The 26,884-nt window shown below is 50.8% G+C and overlaps 2 protein-coding genes across 2 annotated transcripts in view; one reads left to right on the top strand and one right to left on the bottom strand.

Moving 5' to 3' along the window:
• The window catches only part of LOC137456512 (zinc finger protein 850-like), a 231,161-nt gene that overhangs the window by 182,419 nt on the left and 21,858 nt on the right, over positions 1-26,884 (top strand).
• Positions 18,996-19,928, bottom strand: LOC137456468 (olfactory receptor 14A16-like). Its single transcript, XM_068167935.1, has one exon. It carries the CDS (start codon positions 19,926-19,928, stop codon positions 18,996-18,998), a length of 933 nt encoding a protein of 310 aa, XP_068024036.1.

Consider the following 26,884-nt stretch of genomic DNA (forward strand, 5'->3'; position numbering starts at 1 on the left):
GGGACCCGACGGGTTACACCCACGGGTGCTGAGAGAACTGGCAGAGGAGGTTGCTAAACCCCTCTCTATTATATTTCAAAAGTCCTGGCAGTCTGGTGAAGTCCCCACAGACTGGAAAAGGGGAAACATTGCCCCCATCTTCAAAAAGGGCAAGAAGGAGGAACCAGGGAACTCCAGGCCAGTCAGTCTCACCTCTGTGCCTGGAAAGATCATGGAGCAGATCCTCCTGGAGTCACTACTCGCTCAAAAGAATAGTGAAGAGGTGATTGGGAACAGTCAGCATGGCTTTGCCAAGGGCAAATCCTGCCTGACCAACCTGGTGGCCTTCTATGAGCAGGTGACAAAATTAATAGATGAGGGGCGAGCAACTGATGTCGTTTACCTGGACCTGAGCAAAGCCTTCGACACTGTCCCACACCACATCCTGGTCTCCAAACTGGTGACACATGGGTTTGATGGGTGGACCACTAGATGGATAAGGAACTGGCTTGATGGCCTCACCCAAAGAGTGGCTGTCAATGGCTCCATGTCCCAGTGGAGGCCAGTGACAAGTGGAGTCCCTCAGGGATCAGTCCTGGGACCTGTCTTATTCAACATCTTTGTGGGGGACATGGACAGTGGCATTGAGTGCACCCTCAGCAAGTTTGCTGATGACACCAAGCTGTGTGGTGCAGCAGACACGCTGGAGGGAAGGGAGGCCATCCAGAGGGACCTTGACAGGCTGGAGAGGTGGGCACAGGCCAACCTCATGAAGTTCAATAAGAGCAAGTGCAGGGTCCTGCATCTGGGTCGAGGCAATCCCAGGCACAAATACAGGCTAGGCAGTGACTGGCTGGAGGATAGCCCTGAGGAGAGAGACTTGGGGGTGCTGGTGGACAAAAAGCTCAACATGAGCTCTCAATGTGCACTTGCAGCCCACAAAGCCAATCAGATCCTGGGCTGCATCAGGAGAAGTGTGGCTAGCAGGTCGAGGGAGGTGATCCTCCCCCTCTACTCAGCCCTGGTGAGACCCCACCTGGAGTACTGTGTCCAGTTCTGGAGCCCCTATTACAAGAGGGATGTGGAGGTGCTGGAACGTGTCCAGAGAAGGGCCACGAGGATGATCAGAGGGCTGGAGCACCTCTCCTATGAGGACAGACTGAAGGAGTTGGGGCTGTTCAGTCTGCAGAAGAGAAGGCTCCGAGGTGACCTAATTGTCGCCTTCCAGTATCTGAAGGGGGCCTACAGGAAGGCTGGGGAAGGACTTCTCAGGATCTCAGGTAGTGATAGGACTAGGGGGAATGGAATGAAGCTGGAGGTGGGGAGATTCAGGCTGGATGTGAGGAGGAGGTTCTTCACCATGAGAGTGGTGAAACCCTGGAATGGGTTGTCCAGGGAGGTGGTCGAGGCCCCATCCCTGGGGGTGTTTAAGAGCAGGCTGGATGAGGCTCTGTCCAGCCTGATCTAGTGTGGGGTGTCCCTGCCCATGGCAGGGGGGTTGGAACTAGATGATCCTTGTGGTCCCTTCCAACCCTGAATGAAACTATGAAACTATGAAACTATGAAGGGCTGGAGGGGGAGGGCTTTCACTGGAATTCCAATACCTGATAATACCTCTTGGACATACTGAGAATCACAGAATTGTCAGGGTTGGAAGGCACCTCAAGGATCATCCAGTTCCAACCCCCCTGCCATGGCCAGGGACACCTCACACCAGAGCAGGTTGCTTACAGCCACATCCAGCCTGGCTTTCAAAGCCTCCAGGGATGAGACTTCCACCACCTCCCTGGGCAACCTGTGCCAGTGTCTCTTCACCCTCATGGGGAAGAATTTCTTCCTAACATCCAGTCTTAATCTCCCCACTTCTAGTTTTGCTCCATTCCTCTAAGTCCTATCCCTACCCAACACCCTAAAAGGTCCTTCCCCAGCATTCTTGTAGCCTCTTTCAGATGCTGGAAGGCCACAAGAAGGACTCCATGGAGCCTTCTCTTCTCTAGACTGAACAGCCTCAACTCCCTCAGTGTCTGTCCTCATAGCAGAGCAGATCCAGCCCCCTGCTCATCCTCATGGCCCTCCTCTGGACACCTTCCAGCACCTCCAGGTCCTTCTTGTAACAGATGCTCCAGAACAGGACACAGAGTTCCAGGTGGGGTCTCCTCAGGGTGGAGCAGGGGTTGAGAATCACCTCCCTGGCCCTGCTGGCCACATTTCTCTTGATGCAGCCCAGGATACAATTGGCTCTCTGGGCTGCAAGTGCACACTAGTGGCTCCTGTTGAGTTTGTGGATCAACAATTCCCTCAAGGATAGTCCAGAACTAGAAGCACAGGATGGGAATAGATGCAGTTCCTGATCCAAAGAGATATTCCAAATGTGTCCAGAGATGCAACCTAACTGATTAGCAAACATTGACTGCCTGAAGTCAAGGCACCTCTGTGGGAAAAACACTCAGGGTGTGCATCCATCCAGGCTGTCACCGTTCCATAATGAGGAACAAACACACAGGGTGGGCAGCACCAGGAGGAAAGGGAAAGTATTGGAGATGTGGCAGTAAAGGCAGGAAAAGATTACCCCTCAGCTGGTCAGGAATCTGTGCCCCTGGGGCAGTGCTCCCAAATACAACTGTGGCTGATCAGTGAGAGACTCCAAGTTGGGTCCAAGGAGATGTGAAATGGCACAAATGAAACAATGCTGCAAAGGAAAGGGCCTCTGCTTGGCACAGCTTTGCCTGATGATTTCTGCCTTGCTCAGGAGAAAGTGAAGCAGAAAAGGCCATGGGGAAGATCTCTGCTCTCCCAGTCCTCTGGAATAGGACTGCAGGTGCAGGATCAGCTTCCCAGGGAGGAGGGAAACAGGTTGCAGAAATAGCTGCTCAGGAGGGAATGGCTCCAGGCATGGTCTTTGCCTCAGAAGGAGGAGTGGGCACAGCACTGAACACAAGGTGTTGTGTTTCCATGGATCAGAGAGGAAGGACATCCATAGACATGGGTGAGAGATGGGAACAAAGCAGGATTGTGCAGGAAGGAGGAGCCAGCACAAGTTCTGCACCATGAGGGTAGTGGAACACTGGAACAGGTTGCCCAGGGAGGGGATTGGGGTCCCATCCCTGGAGATCTTCAAGGTGAGGCTTGACAGGGCTCTGGGCAACCTGATGTAGTTGAGGCTGTCCCTGGGAAGGTTGGACAAGATAACCTTTGGAGGTCCCTTCCAGCCCAGCCCATTCTGTGATCAGTGAGATATGGGAACCAAGCAGATTCTGCATGAAGTGCAAAAGGCAGACACCACCTGGGGCTTCTCAGAGCTCTGGGCCTGGCTATGGTTGTGGATTCCTGCCTTGGGCTTCAGTCTCAAGCAGTTGGTTGGAGCAATTACCCTGAGCTTGTTCACTTTTGTTTGCATGGCTGTTATAGTGCAGGGCATGTGTGAGTGCTGGTCTGCTTGAGGGAGGTGAACAGGGGACAACAAGGACCTCTCTGGGAAGAGCTGGGGCAAAGGTCACCTTCAAGATCAGGCCCTAAGCCTCTGTATTCTCCTAAGCTCCCATTTCAAGGACCAGGCCTAAGGCCTGTCTGCATTTCATAGAGCAATACTGAGCAAGACTTTCCTGAGGTTCTTTTCCCTTCTTTCTGTTGCTTTTGGGAGACTCTTGAGTTTCTCATTCCATCAGCTGGGCAGGAGATGTTCTCCTCACCTTACACTACGTGTTTTGGAATCTCTTGGGTTTGTCACCAGACATTGGTTTGGTCACCAGCTCTGTTCAAACTTTTCCCTTCACCTTCTAATCACAGAAACACAGAATCAGCCAGGTTGGAAAAGACCTCAGAGATCATCAATTCCAACCTATTACCCAACACCCCCTGACACCTAAACCATGGCTCCAAGTGCCACATCCAATATTTTTTGAACACCTTCAGGGACAGTGACTCCACCACCTCCCTGGGCAGCACATTCCAGTGGCCAATTCCTCTTTCTTGGAAGAACTTTCTCCTCACCTCCAGCCTAAACTTCCCCTGGTGAACCTAATTATTAATTATTAATAGCAACCACAACAGGACTCCTTCACAGTACAGATTCTGCTCACTCCCAGAAAAGGCCACACCACCTGAAGCGCTCCAACCCCTCTTACCCCTCTTCTGGGACTCCTCCCTGTACAATCTAAATCCCCTTTCCCACTCCCTGACAGGCTGGGCCCCATCCCAGTTCACACTGTCTGTGTGTTCTTTGGAGCTCGATGCTCTGGTGTGTCCCATTCCCAGTCAGAAAGGCACTGAGCCCCTCAGCTTAAGAAGGACTTCGAGATGCTTGAGCATGTCCAGAGAAGGGCAACAAGGCTGGGGAGAGGCCTTGAGCACAGCCCTGTGAGGAGAGGCTGAGGGAGCTGGGGTTGTTTAGCCTGGAGAAGAGGAGGCTCAGGGGAGACCTCATTGCCCTCTACAACTACCTGAAGGGAGGTTGTAGACAGGCAGAGGTTGGTCTATTCCCCCAGGCAGCCAGCACCAGAACAAGAGGACACAGTCTCAAGCTGTACCAGGGGAAGTTTAGGCTTGAGGTAAAGAGAAAGTTCTTCACCAAGAGAGTCATTTGCCATTGGGATGTGCTGCCCAGGGAGGTGGTGGAGTCACCATCCCTGGACGTGTTCAAGATGGGACTGGATGTGGCACTCAGTGCCATGGTCTAGTCATGAGGTCTTGGGTGAGAGGTTGGACTCGATGATTTTTGACATCTCTTCCAACCTTGGTGATACTGTGATACTGTGATTCCATGTGCCCTGGGATAGAGTAAACTCTTCACACAGTGAAGAAGACCAACTGCAGCTGGGCTGTGGCAGGAGGAGTGTGGCCACCCAAACACAAGAATTTTCCTCACCATGGACTCAGCACTGCTGTGGCCACATCTGGATTCTTGGTGTCAGAGTGTGGGGTTCTGCAGTCTTATGGAGAAGAGAAGAACTGGGGAGGCTGCAGAGGAGATCTGCCAGGATGGGATTTCACATCTCTCTGGAGAGGCTGAGGGGCCTGGGCTGCTTCAGCCTGCTGAATGGAGGCTCAGGGCACTGCCAGAGCAGTGTGCACATGGCTGAAGGGTGGTTTCAGAGAGGATGGAGCTCTCCTGGGGAGTGAGGAGAGACCAAAACCTTCACAAAGTGCAGCTTGGAAGGTTCAGAGTGGAGATGTGGCCAGAGAAATGTCCCTGAAAGTGCAGAGCTGCTATGCATGAGGTCATCCAGAGGTGTCAGGAAATGGCAGAGAGAGCTGAGACAGATCAAGGAAGGTATGGAAATGGCAGGGGGAGAGCTGGCTGGGGAAGCAAGAGTGGTGTCAGCAGCCTGAAGGGAAAGAGCTGCAGGCATGGGACAGTGTAGGAGAGGCTGCAGTAGGGATGACCAAGGGCTCTGGCAAGGCTGAGAGTCTCAACAGGACCAAGTTCTTTGTGCCTTTGGCTCTGGCACTTGCCTCTGCCACCAAGGCCTGTGAGGAGAAACTTGGCTTTGAGGCTGTGAGGTTCTTCTAGTCCAAGGGCAGTGGTCAGGGCTTGGCCTTTCTGCTTCCTAGACCAAAGGCAAGTTTTTCTGCCCTGTTCTTTGCCTTTGTCTCCCTGCAATCCTGGCCTCTAACAAGCTGCTCTAACGAGTCCCTGGGGAGCCTTTGTCAGTAACAAGCTTCAGTGAGGCCAATCAGTGCTTTAAGGGACTTTGGAGTTTGCTTCTGACTTGGACTTCTTGAGAGGCTTCTTGGCAGTAGCTTGGCAGAGTCTCCTGCCAGTACCTAAGGATGATGTAATCAGCCCCAAATACTCCATGGGGCTCATTAAATACTGCTGAACCTCTAATTATTGCCAAGGTTTCTGCAGCTAATTGGAGAGGTTTTTATTGCACAAAGCATCTGATAAAAAGTATTTTTAAAGGTACATTTCATTACTTTTCAGCAGGAGTTGTCTCTTTGCAGGCAAACCACAGCAGAACCTGACAAGGTCCTACCCTGGGCACTGCTCATCCTCACACCCCACTGCCCCCAGCAGAGCCCAGAGACACAGTTGAGGGACAGGATCTGCCTTGCCAGGGGCTGGGGGTCAGGGCTTGGCCCTTTGGATCAATGAAACCACTTCAGGTTTCCTCAGCAGCAGAGCCACCTTGAGCTGCTTGTCCTGACCTGTCAGCACTGCCTCAGTTCTCTGCTCTAGACCCTGTGGACACTTTCCCTGTAGTGTTCCCCAGTGGAACCAATTTAACACTACAAGAAACTTCTGAGTTTGACTCTAACTTTGACTTCTGGAGAGGTTTCATCAGCTTGCTCTCAGTCCCTGAGGTTTACCTGGCACCAAAGTCATCATAGGGCTCCTTTAAATGCCCTGGGCTGATCATCTGCTGCTGAGCTAGGCCAGGGTCCTGGGCAGCATGGAGCTCTGGCCAGGAGCAGCTCCTCTGCACAGCACAGCAGGGCTGAGGGCACCTCAGGGAGATGAGGAAAGGAGAAAGAGCTTCAAGGCAGCCACGACTGGGAGGATGCTGGGAGCTCACTGGAGTAGAAGTCACTGCAGTTGCTGACAGGGTGAGTCTGAGATGCTCTTGAGCTTTTCCTGGCAGGGTCAGCTCCAGGCAGGAGAGAGATAGGCTGGGGATGAGGGCAAGCTGCCAGGAAGCCCTGAGGGAGGCTGTATTCAGGCTGCTCTCTCAGTACTTCTCTGCAGATGTCTCTGGGTGCTGTCTGCTGGGCAGTGACTCTTTAGAACATCTCATCTCCAGGATCCCTGACTGCTCTGTCCATCCTGCTGGGCTTGGAGCTGCTCCCAGGAAGGCCCAGATCTGCCATAGGGCACTGAGCAGTGCTGAGCCTTTTCTTGGGGGTCAGCACTCAGCTCCCAGAGTCCTTTGATCTCTTCAGGAGAAGCTGTGTGCTGCTCTGGCTCTCACAGCTGCACCTCTGGGCTGGGACGAAGAAGAGTTCACAGAACTGTCCTTTGATGCAGTGTTGCCCTGCTCTACTCAGAGCACAGAGAGCTTGGGGGGGTTCTAAAGGCTAATTTGGGCATAACATCTGCAAGGCAGCACAGGGAAAGGAAACATGCAGAGGAACACCAAAACAACAGGCAGAGGAACACCAAAACAACAGGCAGAGGAAACAGCCTGATGGGCACAGTAGCTCCACTGTAGCAGAGCCAAGATGGCCTGAGCACATGGCCTGAGCTTCTACTCCTCACAGCAGCCTCAGTCAGAACAAAGCAGACAGCAAATCCATTTCAGCTGGGGGATTGCTGTGACCCCTGGAGTGCTTCTTCTCAGAGGAGTCTGTCATCAAGTTTTGCTTTCTTTCCTTTCTTAGACATTCCCACAGGCAGCAGATGGCCAACAGCAGCTCCATCACCCACTTCCTCCTCCTGCCATTCCCAGGCACAAGGCAGCTGCAGCTCCTGCACTTCTGCCTCTTCCTGGCCATCTACCTGGCTGCCCTGCTGGGCAATGGCCTCATCATCACCACCATAGCCTGGGACCACCACCTCCACACCCCCATGTACTTCTTCTTCCTCAACCTCGCCCTCCTTGACCTGGGTGCCATCTCTACCACTGTGCCCAAATCCATGGACAATTCCCTGAGAGACACCAGGGTCATCTCCTATGCAGGATGTGTTCTCCAGCTCTTCTTTTATGTATACCTAATTGCTGCAGAGTATTTTCTCCTCACCACCATGTCCTACGATCGCTACGTTGCCATCTGCAGACCCCTGCACTATGAGACCCTCCTGGGCAGCAGAGTTTGTCTCCACATGGCAGCAGCTGCCTGGGGCTGTGGGTTCTTCCATGCTCTGCTGCACACAGCCAATATATTTTCCCTGCCCCTCTGCCAGGGAAATGCTCTGCACCAGTTCTTCTGTGAAATCCCCCAGATCCTCAAGCTCTCCTGTTCCACATCCTACCTCAGGGAACTCTGGCTTATTTTGGTCAGTGCCTGTTTATACTTTGTGTGTTTTGTGTTGATTGTGGTGTCCTATGTGCAGATTTTCAGGGCAGTGCTGAGGATCCACTCTCAGCAGGGACGCCACAAAGCCTTTGCCACCTGCCTCCCTCACCTGGCTGTGGTCTCCTTGTTTGTCAGCACCGTAATTCTTGCCCACCTGAAGCCCTCATCTATCTCCTCCCCATTCCGGGACCTGGTGGTGTCAGTTCTGTACTCAGTGGTGCCTCCAGCAGTGAACCCTCTCATCTACAGCCTGAGGAACCAGGAGCTCAGGGCTGCCCTCAGCAAACTGAACCCTGGATGCTTTCAGAAGCAATAAACTCTTTGTCTTCTCCTGCAGAGCAGTTCTGATGTCACTCACAGTCTGGTTTCTCTCTTTTGGGCTGCTGCTGGTGCTGTTCCCCTTGTGAGAATGTTGTTTCCCCACCACAGTCTTTCTTCAGACCATTTCTGATTCAGTGTTGCCCTGTCTGCTGAGACCCAGAGACTGCAGACATGAGCAGCTGTGCTCCCTGGGTGTGCAGCATGCCAGGAAAACTTCTTCCCATCTAGAAGTTCATAACAGAGACAGAGGAGTCTTGGAAAACTTTATTTGAATAAAGGGAGAGTCCATTCCCTGTGGGGTCTCTCTCATTGCTGAAGGCACAGCTCCCCTTTCATCCTCCATTTCTGGGTGCAGATTTCCCTCTCCCTTTCCCCACTGGCTCAGGTACTCAGGATTTAGTCTTTCCCAAAACCCCTGCTCCATGTCCCCCTTCACACAAACCCTCTCTGCTTTATACATCCTATATTTCTTTAAATTAGGTTCTCCACTTCTCTGGGTGCAGAAGTTAATATTCAGTTAAGCCTGTGCTCTGGCCTAAAAGTTCAGCAGTTCAGGCTGTGTTCAGTGTCTGCTATCTTCGGATAGACCCCTACTGATTTACAGCAAGTTTCAAGGGAAGGGACTTAGCAGAGGCCCCTTTGTGATTTACATGCACACAGAGAAGGTGAACTGTCTGGTTCCTCCCTGTTGAGGGTTGAGAGAAGGCCTAGCTCTCCCTCCCCCACAAAGAGTCAAAAAAAACCACCACAGCTAACTCAGTCGGAGAAGCAAAAGGATATGCTACATTTACAAGCAAAAATGAAATGCAGGTTATATATACACACAATATCCAGCATTTACAGTATATATACAGAAATATACAGCAAAGAAAAATACAGGAACAAAACTCTCTCCTCTGGACAGAGGAGAGTTCCCCCTGTGTACCCCCCTCTCTCCCCCTACCTCCCTTTTTTCCCAAGAGTGGCTAGAGAGAAAGAAAAGGTAGTTAATAAGCATGACATTTTGTTAGGCCTCAAGAAAGCACATGCAGGATTAGTGCTTATCTGGTATCCAAGGTCAAACTCTGGCTGCTCAGAAGCAGACAGGCTGGAAAAGCAGGACAGAGAGAAACTGAGAAAAATTCCAACTGCACTCAAACTTAAAGTTGCATTCTACCAATCTACCAGTGAAATTTGTTTAGAATATCTGATTGTTTTCATTATTATTCCAAAACATTCAGCCAGAGTGTCCCAGCACTGTGCCTTTTTTAAAGGCACAGCTTCAAACGGTCACAACCATGCACGCAGCCTGGGCAATAAGCAAGAGGAGCTGGAAGTCCTGGTCTACCAGGGTGACTATGAGGTAGTCGCCATCTCAGAAACATGGTGGGATAACATGCACGATTGGAGTGCTGCACAGGGGGTTACAGGCTCTTTAGGAGAGACAGGCGAGAGAGCAGGAGGGGTGGCTCTGTATATTAGGGAGTCACTCTCTACCACAGAACTGGAGGCAGAAAATGAGGGGATTGAGAGCCTGTGGGTTAAAATCAGAGGGCAGCCTAAGAAATCTGACATCCTGGTTGGAGTCTGTTACAGACCACCCAACCAGGATGAGGAGGCTGATGAATTATTCTACAAGCAACTGGAGGCTGTCTCAAGATCATCAGATCTTGTCCTTGTGCGGGAATTCAGATATCTGCTGGAAATTTAATTCAGCAGAGAGGAAGTTGTCCAGAAGATTCCTGGAGTGAATGGAGGACTGCTTCCTGACACAGCTGTTAAGCGAGCCTACCAGGGGACAGGCTCTGCTTGACCTGCTGTTCTCCAATAGAGAAGGGCTGGTGGGAGACGTGATCGTGGGAGGCTGCCTAGGGTGCAGTGACCACGAGATAGTGAAGTTTTCAATATGCAGGGAGATTGGGAGGAGCACCAACAGAACCTTCACCTGGGACTTCCGAAGGGCGAACTTCAGCCTATTTAAGAAACTTGTTTGTAAAGTCCCCTGGGTACCAGCCTTCATGAACCAAGGGGTTCAGGAGGGTTGGACCTACTTCAAACAGGAGCTCTTGAAGGCACAGGAACTGGCAGTTCCCACGTGCCGAAAGACGAGCCGGCGGGGAAGGCGACCGGCCTGGATGAGCAAGCAGCTCCTGGAGGATTTAAGGGGGAAGAGGAGGCTGTATCACCTTTGGAAGGAGAGGAAGGCTTCTCGAGGTATGTTCAAGGAAGCTGTTAGATTATGTAGGAATAAAATTAGGGAGGCAAAGGCCCAGCTGGAACTGAAGCTGGCCACCTCTGTCAAAGACAATAAAAAGCATTTTTATAAATATATTAACAATAAGAAGAAGGGCAGGAAGAACCTGAACTCCCTAGTGGACCTGGAGGGGAACACGGTGACTGAAGATGAGGAGAAAGCTGAGGTCCTGAACACCTTCTTTGCCTCAATGTTTAACAGCAAGGCAGGAGTTCAGGACGAGTGGCCTCCGGAGCTGGGCGATGGGGTCGGGGAGCAGTGTAATACCCCGGAAATCCATGAGGAATTAGTTCGGGACCTGCTGAGCCACTTAGATATTCACAAGTCCATGGGACCAGATGGGATCCATCCTAGGGTGCTGAGAGAGCTGGCGGATGTGCTAGCTAGGCCACTCTCCATCATTTTCCTCCAGTCCTGGCTCACAGGTGAGGTCCCAGATGACTGGAAACTGGCCAATGTGGTCCCCATCCACAAGAAGGGTCAGATGGAGGAACCTGGAAACACCAGGCCAGTCAGCCTGACCTGAGTGCCAGGGAAAGTGATGGAGCAGATTATCCTGGCGGCAATAACTGCGCACCTGAAGGATGGCCAAGGGCTCAGGTCCAGCCAACATGGATTCAGGAAGGGCAGATCCTGCCTCTCCAACCTGATCTCTTTCTATGATCAGGTGACCCGCCTGGTGGATGTGGGGAGGCCTGTGGATGTGGTCTACCTAGACTTCAGCAAGGCCTTTGACACCGTCCCCCACAGCAAACTGCTGACTAAGCTGTCAGCCTGTGGATTGGACCACTACACTCTGTGCTGGGTTAGGAACTGGCTGGAGGGCCGGGCCCAGAGAGTGGTTGTGAACAGTGCCGCATCCAGCTGGAGGCCAGTCACCAGTGGTGTCCCCCAGGGATCAGTGCTGGGCCCTGTCCTCTTCAACATATTCGTTGATGATATGGATGAAGGGGTAGAGTCAGTCATCAGCAAGTTTGCAGATGACACAAAGTTAGGGGCAGATGTTAGTCAATTAGAGGGTAGAAAGGCTCTGCAGAGGGACCTCGACCGACTGGACAGATGGGCAGAGTCCAATGGGATGGCTTTCAACAAGTCCAAGTGCCGAGTGCTGCACTTTGGCTATGGCAATCCCATGCAGAGCTATAGGCTGGGGTCGGAGTGGCTGAAGAGCTCCCAGACAGAGAGGGACCTGGGTGTGCTGATCGACAGCCACCTGAATATGAGCCAGCAGTGTGCTCAGGTGGCCAGGAGGGCCAATAGCATCCTGGCCTGCATTAGGAATAGTGTGGCCAGCAGGAGCAGGGAGGTCATAGTGCCCCTGTACTCTGCTTTGGTAAGGCCGCACCTTGAGTACTGTGTCCAGTTCTGGGCCCCTCAGTTTAAGAAGGACATTGAAACACTTGAGCGTGTCCAGAGAAGGGCAACAAGGCTGGTGAGAGGCCTTGAACACAAGCCCTATGAGGAGAGGCTGAGGGAGCTGGGATTGTTTAGCCTGGAGAAGAGGAGGCTCAGGGGTGACCTTATTGCCCTCTACAACTACCTGAAAGGTGGTTGTAGCCAGGAGGGAGTTGGCCTCTTCTCCCAGGCAACCAGCACCAGAACAAGGGGACACAGTCTCAAGCTGCGCCAGGGGAGGTTTAGACTCGAGGTGAGGAGGAAGTTCTTCACCGAGCGAGTCATTCGGCATTGGAACGGGTTGCCCAGGGAGGTGGTTGAGTCATCGACCCTGGAGGCATTCAAGGGGAGATTGGACGTGGCACTTGGTGCCATGGTCTAGTCATGGGGTCTGTAGTGTCAGGTTGGACTCGATGATCCCCGAGGTCCTTTCCAACCTAAGTGATACTGTGATACTGTGATAACAGAGAAAGAAATTTTAGCTGCCTATGAAGGAGTAAAAGCATCTTCTGAAGTGATTGGAACTGAATCACAACTTCTTCTAGCTCCCAGATTACCAGTTTGGAATTGGATGTTCAAAGGCAAAGGATCCACACCACATCATGCCACAGACTCAACATGGTCTAAGTGGATGGCTCTGATAACACAGAGAGCTCGAATGGGAAATCTTGAAAGACCTGGTCTAGTGGAGGTGATCTCAAGTTGGCCTGAAGGCATCAACTGTGCCAAACGTCCAGAGGAGAAAGTAACTCGTGCTGAGGAAGCTCCTCCTTACAATGACCTTTCTGATGATGAAAAGAAATATGCTTTGTTCACAGACGGTTCCTGTCGTCTTGTTGGAAACAAGCAAAGGTGGAAGTCTGCAGTGTGGAGTCCAACACGCCGAGTTGCAGAGGTGAAAGACGGAGAAGGAGAATCCAGTCAGTTCGCAGAGGTAAAAGCTGTCCAGCTAGCTCTTGACGTGGCTGAATGTGAGAGATGGCCAAAGCTTTATCTCTACACCAACTCATGGACGGTAGCCAATGCTCTATGGGGTTGGCTAAAGAACTGGAAGAAGAATGGTTGGCAGAGGAAAGGAAAACCCATTTGGGCAGCCAACCTATGGCAGGACATTGCTGATCGAATCGAGAGAATTCCAGTGAAAGTGAGACACATCGATGCTCACATTCCTAAGAGCAAAGCTACTGAGGAACAGCAACACAACCATCAGGCAGATCTAGCTGCAAGAGTTTCTCAAGTAGACATGGACTCTAATCTTGATCTCGACTGGAAACACCAAGGTGAGATATTCTTAGCTCGGTGGGCTCACGATTCGTCAGGACATCAAGGCAGAGATGCAACATACCAATGGGCTCGTGACAGATCCATAGACATTTCCATGGATGCTATCACACAAGTCATCCATGACTGTGACATTTGTGCTGCTATTAAGCAGGCAAAACGACTTAAGCCCTTGTGGTATGGTGACAGATGGTCCAAGTACAAGTATGGTGAAGCTTGGCAGATTGACTACATCACTCTACCACGTTCTCGTTCTGGTAAGCAGTACGTGCTTACTATGGTAGAGGCAAACACTGGATGGTTGGAAACTTATCCAGTTCCACATGCAACTGCACGCAACACCATTCTTGGTCTGGAGAGACAAATCCTGTGGAGACACGGAACTCCAGAGAGGATTGAGTCAGACAACGGAACTCATTTCAAGAACAACCTTGTAAAGAGCTGGGCAAAAGAGCATGGTATTGAGTGGATATTCCACATTCCCTACTATGCACCAGCTTCAGGGAAGATTGAACGCTACAACGGTTTGTTGAAGACCACTCTCAAAGCCATGGGAGGTGGATCTTTAAAAAACTGGGAAAAACATTTAGCACAAGCAACCTGGCTGGTAAATAGTAGAGGTTCAGTGAACCGAGCTGGACCTGCACATTCAGATTTGCTACAGAAAGTAGAAGGTGATAGAGTTCCTGTTGTTAGAGAAAAGAATCTGTTAGGCAAAACTGTTTGGGTATTTTCACCCTCAGGAGAGGCTAAACCTGTCCGAGGGGTGGTTTCAGCTGAAGGTCCGGGTCACACTTATTGGGTAATGCAAGAGAATGGTGAAATTCAGTGTATTCCACAAAGAAATCTAACTTTAGCTGAAAGAGGTTAACTTTGAACTGTTGTACAACTACATCGCGTCCAAAGGAAGAATCAACGAGGAATCTACGGTGCACGAACCCTGAGATCCCTGAGAGCCCTGAGTCAACTAAGAGACCCTGAGAATCCCTGTTTCCCTTTTCTTTGCTTCGTCGGTGAAGAAATGAACTGTTTTCCATTTTTCTCATTTTCTGATTTTCTTGGACTTTTGAATCATCTACATCTGAGCATAGCCGGAATGGACTATGAACTTTACTCACGAACTGTAAATATCGTTTTGGATTGGATGGACAGTATGAACAGCCAATGAAATTGTTCAGAAGGGGTGGACTGTGGCCGGTTGACGTTGCCCCCTTAAGAAAGGGAATATGGTGGACGGAAGTTGGTAAACGGAAGGAATAGTCTAAACTATTTCATTGGTAAAGTGGGAGGAAGCACCTTCTGAGCTGGGACTATACTGGACATTTCCAGCACTTCTCAGTCAGTCTTGCTTCCGTCATTGCTTCGTGCAGCAGCTCTGCCTGTGCTGGGCTTTCTGCCAAGGCCTCGGCCTTGAAAACAAGATACCAGGCCTGTATATTAACTCTTTTCCAATTAACACAAAACTGCTTTTAACTTCTTTCTTTCGCTCTCTCTCTCTTCTAACCTAATCTGGGGAAAGGGGGGAAAGAGGGGAGAGCGGAGGTGGGGAACCCCCTCTCTGCCGAGGGGTTTACTCTCATTTCTGTGTTACTCTGTTGTATATCTTTGTATATATTGTAGATATTGTAAATTTGTAAATATTCCCCTGCATACTCTACATTGCTTTGTAAATATAGCTCCACTGCTTTGCTAATTCAGCTTGCGAGTTTTTTTTTCCTTTCCCTTCAATTTTTTTTTCCCTTTTACTTTACAAAGGGGGAAGGGAGGAGGCTTCTTGGCCTTACCCCTTCCATCCCACGACAGTGGTGGTGAATGGTGCCACATCCAGCTGGCAGCCAGTCACTAGTGGTGTGCCCCAAGGATCAGTGCTGGGCCCTGTGCCATTGAGGCATTGAGTTCTTCATCAGTAAATTTGCTGACGACACCAAGCTGGGGGCAGGAGTTGATCTGCTGGAGGGTAGAGAGGCTCTGCAGAGGGACCTCGACAGGCTGGACAGATGGGCAGAGTCCAAGGGCACAAGATTGAACACATCCAAGTGCCGGGTTCTGCACATTGGCCACAGCAACCCAATGCAGTGCTACAGGCTGGGGTCAGAGTGGCTAGAGAGCAGCCAGGCAGAGAGGGACCTGGGGGTGCTGATTGATGGTAGGCTTAACATGAGCCAGCAGTGTGCCCAGGCAGCCAAGAGGGCCAATGGCATCCTGGCCTGCATCAGGAACAGTGTGGCCAGCAGGAGCAGAGAGGTCGTTCTGCCCCTGTACACTGTACTGGTTAGGCCACACCTCAAGTACTGTGTCCAGTTCTGGGCCCCTCAGTTTAGGAAGGAGGTTGACTTGCTGGAAGGTGTCCAGAGAAGGGCAACAAGGTTGGTGAGGGGCTTGGAACACATGCCCTATGTGGAGAGGCTCAGGGAGCTGGGGTTGCTTAGCCTGGAAAAGAGAAGACTCAGGGGTGACCTCATTGCTGTCTACAACTACCTTAAGGGAAGTTGTAGACAGGCAGAGGTTGGTCTCTTCTCCCAGGCAGCCTGTACCAGAACAAGAGGACACAATCTCAGGCTGTGCCAGGGGAGGTTCAGGCTGGAGGTCAGGAGGAAGTTTTACACAGAGAGAGTGATTGCCCATTGGAATGGGCTGCCCGGGGAGGTGGTGGAGTCGCCATGGCTGGAGGTGTTCAGGAGGAGACTTGACAGGGTGCTTGGTGCCATGGGTTAGTTGGTTGGGTGGCATTGGATGATAGGTTGGAAGCGATGATCTTGAATGTCTCTTCCAACCTGGTCTATTCTATTCTATTCTATTCTATTCTATTCTATTCTATTCTATTCTATTCTATTCTATTCTATTCTATTCCCTGGGGTCATCCATGCCAGCCCTGCAGCCTGTTGCTACCAGGCTGACCCCTGCTGGGTCCAACCCTGTCTACAATCATGCCACATCAGAAACCTCCAAGCCTGCCTACTGGGAACCGTGGCCCCGCCCAACTATGCAGGCCAACTCTGTGAGGGCCAACCCCATCCCGGGACCAGCCCTACTGGCCCTGCCGGGCTGACCCTGCTGTCCAGAAGGAGGCGCCTGAGTACGGTGAAGGGAACCTGCTTAATAGCTAGCCTAAGGTCCATTCCCTCTCTGTTGCCATGGAAGGGAGAAGGTTGCCACCCACTGTCACTGTCTGGACCAGCCAGGAGTCAGCAGTCTGCCAGAGCCTAACCTTGCTACAAACAAAGGACACAGAGTAACTTCCACCTGCTTTGTACTCACTAACAGATGAAAGCACCCGAGTCTAGCAGGATAATCTTTGTAGTCCAGTCCTCTGATACACAGTGTAATATCTCTGTATATACTTAGCAGTTGCCAGAGTCGAGTCTCCATCTGGTGGACAAGCAGTGGAATTGCAGACTGCATTATAGTAATAGAAATTAACTCTGTAAATATCCTGATTGAGTCCAAATTATAAATACTAAACCACTTATGGGATGTATTTCACAATTGTTCACTAGATTATCTAGATAAAATGGTGATTCATTGGTTAGTAATAATTTTAGTAATTAATACAATTACTATTACTATAATTCATATTTCATATTCATAAACTAATAACCTCTTCCTCACAGACAGAAAAAACCTCACAGTCCCTTTCCAGCTGTGTTCCTGCTGCTGGCCAATCCCCTCCCCAGGCAGAAGTGACCTCACAGCCCCTTCACACTCATTGGCTTACTCCTGAATGATGAGCTCCTGAGACACAACTGACCACATGATCCCACACCCAACCATCACCCTCCTTGTGGCCAGAGCCTGAGCAGATCAAAGTTTCATCCAATCCGTCTGGCAGATTTCCTACCAAGGCTCTGAGTGGAGAAACCTTTCTCAGAGGAGCTGCTGGCTCTGTCCTGGTGATCTGTGGAAGAGATCCCTGCACATCATCGTCCAATGACCCTGCTCAGGGCAGGGTTAAGCAGAGGAGGTCCCTCAAGCCCTGTGCCCAGTTTGGCCTCATCCCCAAAGGAGCTTCAGAGGCCCTGGGTCAGAAGGTGCAGGGAGCAGATGAAGAGATTGCACAGTGCTGGCTGAAGGGCTTGCCCTGAGGGATGCCACTGGGAAGTGGTTGCCAGGAAGACTCTACCCTGGTGACTTTTGGGCTTGATCCACCACTCACCTTCCCATCCAACACCTCATCCATTCCTTCAGTCCTGCTGTCACCAGTCTGGCTCTAATGAGATCATGGGATACCATGGCAACCCCCTGGCTAAGGTCCAGGCACAAAATATCCTCTTGCCCCTGCCCACACAGGTTTGATGATCTCTCTCTTGTCCTGCAAGAGCCTGCAGATGGCTGCAGGAGTGTCTGACCTACCACTTTTAACCCAGCATCACAACTGTTCTGAGGGGGACCAGCCTGGACTTTGCCCCAGCCTCCTTCTTGGCCTTCTTGAAGATGCCTTTTCTAAGGAGCCAGAACGTCTCTGATGACTCTGTGCACATTTCAGGGCACAGCCCAGGAAGGGTGATGTGAGCAGACAGCAACATTTGCAATGAGCCTGTGCAGGACACATGAGAGGAATCTCCCTGGGACAGGGAGGTTTGTGCTGCAGTCACACACAGAAATGTCAGAGCTCTGTCAGGTGTCCACACCTGAGCTGGCCTCATGAACTGCTGCCGCCCCTCAGGATGTTCAGATAGTCTTTCTCCATCACTCACACAGGCTTTGCACTTCAGCAGGCAGAGTGTCCTTGGCGTCCTGCTGCCCCTGCCAGAGGCTGGGAGGCTCCTCACACCTCCAGTGCCTTGGTACCCCAGCCACAGCTGATGGTGTTTGTGCTCACTCAGGTTCCTCTCACCCCACACACCATGTCCATGATTGCATCTGATCTGTGCAATGCCAGCAGCCACTGCTGACCTCCTGAGCCTGTGACCTGCAACTGGGGGACAAAGAATCTTTGCAAGTTGTGGTGAGAGGCCGGTGGTGGAAATGGTGGTGGTGAGTGGCTAGAGCAGGATGATTACCCTGGGACAGCTTCCTCAGGGTGTGCAGTGAACAGAGACACAGATCACAGCCTGCTCTGCTGCTCCTTCAGGCCTCTTGCAGGAGGCCTGTCTGTGTCAGGAGACTGCTGTGTGCCCCAGCCCTGCACACTCACACTTGAGCTGTTCCCTGCTGTTTGCATCACTGGGGCACTTTCTCGGGCCTGCTCTGGAGAGACACCTTGCATGAAGCCCTAAGCCTTCAGACTGTGCCCTGAGCAGATCATCTGTCTTTGTGGAACTGCTCTTGGTGTCCAGCTCAGTCAGAGTAGTTCCCATGGCCTGTCCCTGCCTGTGGTCACAGGACTGGCATGCAGCAGACCAATGACCAAGCTGCCACAGTACTCAGGCCTTGCACTGACCCAGGAGAGGCTTGAAGTGGAAAGGGAACAGCCCTGGAAGTCCAGGTGCTGGTGCTCCCTGGCAGTGCTGCTATGCTGGGACTTTTTGCCCCTCTGCCTCTGCACACAGGACCTGTCCCTGAAGCTCCAGAGGAGGCTTGGAGGAAGGTACTCAGGAAACAAAACTTTTACTAAAAGGTTCTTTATTTATTTCCCTCCCCCAGAACTGCACAGGACCTTGGCCTACAAGCTCCGGAGATGTTCTGGAGGAAGGATCACAGGAAGGAAAATGTTACACAAAAGTTCTTTATTATTTCAACCAAAGAAAGCAATGGTCCTACTGCACAAACTCAGAAAACAGAGAATGTGTTAGAAAAGGGATGACAGTTTTATAAAGAGGAAGACACCACCACCAAGTACAGAAGCCAAGCTGGGCCTGCACTGAGTGACAGCAGAACTGCTCTGCAGAAGAGTTTATTGCTTCTGAAAGCATCCAGGGATCAGTTGGTTCAGGGCAGCCTTGAGCTCCTGGTTCCTCAGGCTGTAGATGAGAGGGTTCACTGCTGGAGGCACCACTGAGTACAGAACTGACACCACCAGGTCCAGGGATGGGGAGGAGATGGAGGAGGGCTTCAGGTAAGCAAAGAAGCCAGTGCTGAAAAACAGGGAGACGACAGCCAGGTGAGGGAGGCAGGTGGCAAAGGCTTTGTGGCGTCCCTGCTGAGAGGGGATCCTCAGCACTGCCCTGAAGATCTGCACATAGGACACCACAATCAACACGAAACAGACAAATGCTAAACAGACACTGGCCACGAGGAGCCAAAGTTCCCTGAGGTAGGATGTGGAGCAGGAGAGCTTGAGGATCTGGGGGATTTCACAGAAGAACTGGTGCAGAGCATTGCCCTGGCAGAGGGGCAGGGAAAATGTATTGGCTGTGTGCAGCAGAGCGTGGAGAAATCCACAGGCCCAGGCAGCTGCTGCCAGGTGGAGACAAACTCTGGTGCCCAGGAGGGTCTCATAGTGCAGGGGTCTGCAGATGGCAACATAGCGATCGTAGGACATGATGGTGAGGAGAAAATACTCTGCAGTAAGCAAGAAAAATACAAGGAAGACCTGTGCAGCACATCCTGCATAGGAGATGTCCCTGGTGTGCCTCAGGGAATTGTCCATTGATTTTGGCACAGTAGTGGAGATTGAGCCCAGGTCAAGGAGGGCGAGGTTGAGGAGGAAGAAGTACATGGGGGTGTGGAGGTGGTGGTCCCAGGCTATGGTGATGATGATGAGGCCATTGCCCAGCAGGGCAGCCAGGTAGATGGCCAGGAACAGCCAGAAGTGCAGGAGCTGCAGCTGCCTTGTGCCTGGGAATGGCAGGAGGAGGAAGTGGGTGATGGAGCTGCTGTTGGACATCTGCTGCCTCTGGCCATGAGGCACTGTCACGAGAGAAGGAGACAGTGACAAGTCAGAAGAGAATTCTCTCAGCACAGCCAAACCCACTCCTCACAGACTCTCCCCTGTCACATAGACACCTACTGCTTCTCAGGGACCTTCCTTCAGCTCCAAATCTGGAGCACTGCTTGGTTCTGGTTTAGGGTAAAAGGCAAGAGTGGGAGAGCTCCCCATGGACTCTAAGTCACTCTGCTCTGCACCTCAGCTGGAGGGTGACCATGCTCCCATGTCACCCTGAGAAGCCACCAGACACTGCTGAGACCAGAGGGATCCACCACACAGCACTCAGTGTCTCAGGGTCTCAGCATCCCACTTCTAGTTCAGGAGACACTTGGCTCAGTGTCCCCTGGAAGGCAGCACAGCCTGGATGGACACCTCAAGGACACAGCCAAGGCATGACCACGGCAGCTCCTGCATTCAGGTCATTCCCAGCCTCACACCCTGCACTGCCCAGAGCTTCACAGGCTCAGTACAGCTGGGACACCTCATTGCTGTGGCTCCACCTGTAAAGAAGATCTCACAGTGTCTGTGCCTGACTGCAGCTGAAGCTTCCATGCCCAGAGAGCCATCAGCAATAGAAAGAGCATCTGAGACAGGCAAGGAGAGGGACGGACAGACACTCAGGAATGCCTTCAGGTGAGGAGTGTAGGCACTAGATGAGGTTCCCAGTAAAGCTCTGTGTGATGGTTTAAGAGTCTCAGTCCCTGCTCTAAAGGCACAGCTGAGTTTTCCTCCTCACCAGCCAGGCCAGAGACAGTGGAAGCAAAAATTCAGGAGAGGAGAGACTGGGCCAGGAATCCCTGGCCTGAACATAGTCAGGAAAAGTCCCACTGAAAATGTTCTGGAAATGAGCTGGAGCTGAGAGCAGCCCTGACTCACAGCAGCCTCTCCACAGCAGAAGGACCCTGCCCTGCCCTGCCCTGCCTTACCTTGCCCTGCCAAGAGTGGCTCCTTCCAGCCACAGTTTCTCACCAAAGCTGCATGAAGAGCTCCTGGGCTGCTTGAGATCTGAGCCTGGCAGGCAGCAGAGTCCCTGCCCCAGCACACAGCCCCAGCTTTAGGAGATGCCTCCAGGAACTGCAGCTGCACTGCCCTGCAACCACAGACTCACCCTGTCAGCAAATGCAGTGACTTCTCCTCCAGTGAGCTCTCAGCATCCTCCCAGTCCTGGCTGCCTTGAAGCTCTCTCTGCCTTCCTCATCTCACTGAGATGCCCTGAGATGCCCTCAGACCTGCTGTGTGGTGCAGAGGAGCTGCTCCTGGACAGAGCTCCATGCAGCCCAGGAGCCTGGCCCAGCTCTATGATCAGCCCAGGGCATTTAAAGGAGTCCTGTGGTGGATTTGGTGCCAGGTAAACCTCAGGGACTGAGAGAAGGCTGATGAAACATCTCCAGAAGTCAAAGTTGGATTCAAACTCTGAAGTTTCTTGTAGTGTTAATAGGTTCCACTGGGGGACACTACAAGGAAAGTGTCTTCACAGTCTGGTGAGAGCAGAGAACTGAGGCAGTGCTGACAGGTCAGGACAAGCAGCTCAAGGTGGCTCTGCTGCTGAGGACACCTGGAGGGGTCTCATTGATCCAAAGGGCCAAGCCCTGACCCCCAGCCCCTGGCAAGGCAGATCCTGTCCCTCACCTGTGGCTCTGGGCTCTGCTGGGGGCAGTGGGGAGTGAGGACGAGCAGTGACCAGGGTAGGACCTTGACAGGATTGCTGTGTTTTGCTTACAAAGTCAAAACTCCTGCGGAAAAGTAATGAACTATACCTTTAAAATACTTTTTATCAGATGCTTTGTGCAATAATAACCTCTCCAATTAGCTGCAGAAACCTTGGCAATAATTAGAGGTTCAGCAGTATTTAATGAGCCCCATGGAGTATTTGGGGCTGATTACATCATCCTTAGGCACTGGCAGGAGACTCTGCCAAGGTACTGCCAAGAAGCCTCTCAAGAAGTCCAAGGCAGAAGAAAACTCCAAAGTATCCTGAAGCACTGATTGGCCTCACTGAGGCTTGTTACTGACAAAGGCTCCCCAGGGACTCGTTAGAGCAGCCTGTTAGAGGCCAGGATTGCAGGGAGACAAAGGCAAAGTACAGGGCAGAAAAACTTGCCTTTGTTCTAGGAAGCAGAAAGGCCAAGCCCTGACCACTGCTCTTGGAATAGAAGAACCTCAAAGCCTCAAAGCCAAGTTTCTCCTCACAGGCCTTGGTGGCATAGGCAAGTGCCAAAGCCAAGGGCATAAAGACCTTGGTCCTGTTGGGCCTCTCAGCCTTGCCAGAGCCTTTGGCCATCTCTACAGCTGCCTGTCCTGCATTGCCCCATGCCTGCAGCTCTTTCCCTTCACGCTGCTGACACCAGTCTTTCTTCCCCTCCCAGCTCTCCCCCTGCCATTTCCATCCCTTCCCTGAGCTGTCTCATATCTCTTCGCTATTTCCTGACACCTCTGGATGGCCTCATGCATAGCTGCTCTGCCCTTTGAGAGACATTTATTTGGCCTCATCTCCACTCTGAACCTTCCAAGCTGCACTTTGTGAAGGTTTTGGTCTCTTCCCACACCCTAGAAGAACTCCATCCTCTCTGAAACCTGCCTTCACCCATGTGCACACTGCTTTGGCAGTGCCCTGTGCCTCCATTCAGCAGGCTGAAGCAGCCCAGGTCCCTCAGCCTCTCCACAGAGATGTCAATCCCCATCCTGTCAGATCTCCTCTCAGCCTCCCCAGTTCCTCCTATGCTCTTTTAGTCTGGAGAATGCAACATCCAGACACCAAGCATCCAGATGTGTCTACAACCGTGCTGAGTCCAGGGGAGGACAATGTCTGTGTCTGGGTGGCCACACTCCTACTGCTGCAACACAGCTGCAGTTGGCCTTCTTCACCCTGTGCAGGGTTTCCTGCATCCCAGGGTATTTGGAATGGCTCCTGCAGACCTTGTGGTGCCTTTCTGCCTGGGCCTGGGACACACCAGAACCTCCAGTTCCAAACCAACAGGGAACCAGTTTGTACTGGGATGGGTTTGTTCCCATGGCAATGGCAAGCTCCGCTTGCTTTAGTGCAGGTTGTGCTTTTGCAGTCAAGCATTGAGGAGACAAAAGATCAGGGTTTCCCTTCAGTAAGTCAAATAAGGAGCTAGCAGGGTCATACTAAGACCTAGCAAATGTCTTATCCAGTTTACAGCTCCAAGTAATTTCTGCAAATCATTAAGGGTGGTCACAGATTGCTGAATTTGTATCACTTGTGGCTCAATTGTTTGATCTAAGATTTTTAGTCCCAAACATTTCCAAGGTGCTTGGTGCTGCACCTTCTCTGGGGCTATTTCTATCCCATATTTCCTCAAGACTTCTGTCACATCAGGCACAACTGCACTCAGCACGTCCTCTGTCTGTGTAGCAATTAGCACAGCATGCATATAGTGGTAACACTACATGGTGTGATATTGTGCTCTGACATGGGCTAATGCCTGTGCTACACACCATTGACAAATTGTGGGGCTGTTTTTCATGCCTTGAGGCAACACAGTTCACTGACTGGGTTCGCTATTATTAGTCACAGGGACTGTGAAGGCAAATTCTGGAGCATCATCAGGATTCAGTGGGATGATAAAGAAACAATCCTTCAAATCAATAATACAGCTATTCCATTTCTCAGGCATCATTGCTGGTGAGGGCATTCCAGGCTGTGAAGAATCCATACTTTCCAGTACATTATTCACTTGTCTCAAGTCCTGAAGCAGCCTCTACTTCCCTGATTTTTTTTCTTAATTACAAAACCAGAGTATTCCACAGGATCTGAGATGGTTCTAAATAGGATTGTTGCAGCAGTTCCTTTGGCAGTTCTTTGATGGCTCAGTGATTTTCATTGGGTAGGTGGCGAGAACGGAGACAGGGATGACAGCACTCAATATGAGTGATAGTAATCATCCAACTTTATTGTTCCACACTTCATTATTCATAGTCTTATCTTATGCATAGTTAATTCTATTCTAATTTAACACATACTATTGGTTTCTCTCTAAAAGGTTACATCATTGTTTTCACTACTCTGTGGAATTTTTCTACTCAGTCTAATTGCTCTTTTTCCCAGACCTCGCCTCCTCCTTATCTTGCTTGCCTCTTCTCAGGGGCAGCTCAGCATACCAAAGCAATCAGCACTTCCCCACAGCTCCTACTCCATTGCTATATTATCAACAGAGAATCCTTCAAGGCCTGAATTGCACAGGTGTTCCTGGGACCCATGTCCCCTCTTGCTTAAACCAAACCCCAACAGGTAGGGGCCACTGGTCCATCCACACAAGGGTTGATGTTAGCCACCATAATGAAATAGTAGGCCTACATGTGCCCTCAGTCACAGTGGCCCCTACTAAAAATCCTGGGCATTGGTAGTGACATTCACCCCCCACATACTTTAGATGTCTCAGCCCCGTGGATTCAGAGGCACCGCAGCTATGTGAGGATGAACAGCAGCCACTTGCCCCTCAGGGCTGACTACCTGGACAGGGAGCACACTTTGTGGACTGGTTCTTGTGCCACCTGCTGCTGCCACAGCAGCTGATGTGGACATCATTGGCCAGGACAAAGGCCAATGCCTGGAGGATATGATTGTAACATCCACACCTGTATCAATCATCCCCTTAACTGTCACCTCTTTGGGCTGTTCACTCTGAGGATACACATCATTGTTGGCTGAGAAGTGGAAATAGTCTGTGCCCAAAAGCCTTCAGGCTTCCCTGTGGAACCGAAACCTCATATTCCCCTTTCCTGGGCTTCAGCTGCCAGGACCTGTGTGGTAAAAGGCACTAACTGTGTGATTCGACTCCCTGCAGGGACAGTTGCTGGAGGGGACAGCATCCACACCATAGCAGAGATTTGTCCTTGGCAATCAGAATCTATCACCCCTGGGAGCACAAAAAGTCCTTGTAAGGTAGTGCTAGATCTTACTAACAGTAAGGCACTTAGCCCATGTCCTATGTCCAGAGAAGGGCAACAAAGTTGGTGAGGGGTTGGGAACACAAGCCCTATGAGGAGAGGCTGAGGGAGCTGGGGTTGCTTAGCCTGAAGAAGGGGAGGCTCAGGGGAGACCTTCTTGCTGTCTGCAACTACCTGAAGGGAGGTTGTAGACTGATGGGGGCTGGTCTCTTGTCCCAGAACAAGAGGACACAGTCTCAAACTGTGCCAGGGGAGCTTTAGACTGGATGTTAGGAAGAAATTCCTCATAGAGAGAGTGATTGCCCATTGGAATGTGCTGCCCAGCGAGGTGGTCAAGCACCAGTGATGGAGATGTTTACGAGGAGACTTGATGGGGTGCTTGCTTGCATGGTTTAGTTGATTAGGTGGTGTTGGATTATAGGTTGGATGCAATAATCTTGAAGATCTCTTCCAACCTGGCCTATTCTATTCTATTCTATTCTATTCTAGTCTAGTCTAGTCTAGTCTAGTCTAGTCCCAAAGGTCCATGTGCCTTTATGCACCTTTTCATGTGTTATGGTGAGTGAAATGTCTGTGGTGACATCCACTCCAGCACTGCCGCTGGTTCTTGGTTGCAATTGACTCCACAGGCCTGCGGGGAGGCACTTGTGTCTGTGTGCAGGGTCCCATGGCTCTCTGCTTCCTGTTTCCCAAATTATTTCTCGGGGGAGGAGGTTGTCTTGGGTTATTAAACCCAAAGCAGCCATCTTTAGTGAGGTTTCATTCATACCATATTGTGCACAGGGGCCAGAGAGGAATAGGCTCCCACACCCATTATTGCTGCTACCTTTTTGTGGACAAGTTTTCTTCTAATGTCCCAGCTGCCCACATCTGAAACAAGGTTTTCATACATGAACAGCAGCAGCAAACGTTTTCACCAAAGCCTCCATCTGATAAGCAGTGGTGGTGTAGGAGAAGGGTTGTTTTCAGATAGCTTTGGGACAGCTATGTTTTGTCTTGAGTCCAGGGATACACACCTTATCAGGAACTGAAAAGAAAGCCCAGGCAGCATTGGGCTGGATATGTTCAGAAGCTTGTTTGCTAGTATTTACCTATTGTATGCTTTGCTTAAGTGCTTGGCAGTAGAAATGTAACCAATCAGAGTGTGGCAACACTGCATTAGAAACATAAGTCAACTGTGTAACGTAAGAAAAGTCTTCACCTGGAAACATCTTGTGTTGGGTCTAGGTAAGAATGTCAAAATATAGGCAAGAATGAGTGCTTATAAATCTTTAGTGATTGTGTTAAGCTATGTTCTCTAAGGAATAAGCACAATACCGTGTCAGTGCTACTGGGTGAAGGTCAAAATGGATCGTAGCACAAAAGACATTTTCATTTTAGGTTATAAAAAAACAGAAAAGGGGCAGCTCAGGCATTATGTCACAAGAAAGAAAAGTTAAAGCATGTGATGTTCTCAAATTTTCATTTTATATGTGGTTTTAAGGGTGGTTTAATAAACTTTATTGAGGATATAAAGATGTTGGAGGCTTTCCTTGGGAGAAATTTGAAAGGAAAGAAAAAAAACCCCAGGAGTAGGAACAATAGGACTCAGTACCTTTCCTTAGCAAAACAGAGCATCAGGAGAGCAGTGTGGTAGGCAGAGTGAAAATGGATTATTGTGTTGTGTTTAATTTTACACTGAGCAGAACTATGAATATTCAGGATGTCATCTCCCACCCAGCGAAGAGGCCTTCTCACTCTTGCTGTCTGCCCACAGGTATTTTCCTTATCTGTGGAGATAGAGCCTGGCCAGCCCTACCCTCATGGGTCAAGGGAGGACCTTGCTGACACTAAACACTTCTATGATGTTTGGCCATCTTAGGAAAAGGCAAAGGTGTGGCATTCATGCCCTTGAAGCAGGTTGTAAAAGACAATGCTGAAGATTGGGTTTGCTGTGTTTGTAGGTCTGTATCTAAATCCCTGTGCACAGTGTGTTCAGGGCAGAACTGGTATGGTTAATCTTC

The sequence above is a fragment of the Melanerpes formicivorus genome, unplaced genomic scaffold, assembly GCF_026170545.1.
Source record: "Melanerpes formicivorus ecotype bairdi unplaced genomic scaffold, bMelFor1.0.p_v2 SCAF_126, whole genome shotgun sequence".
Lineage (NCBI taxonomy): Eukaryota > Metazoa > Chordata > Aves > Piciformes > Picidae > Melanerpes > Melanerpes formicivorus.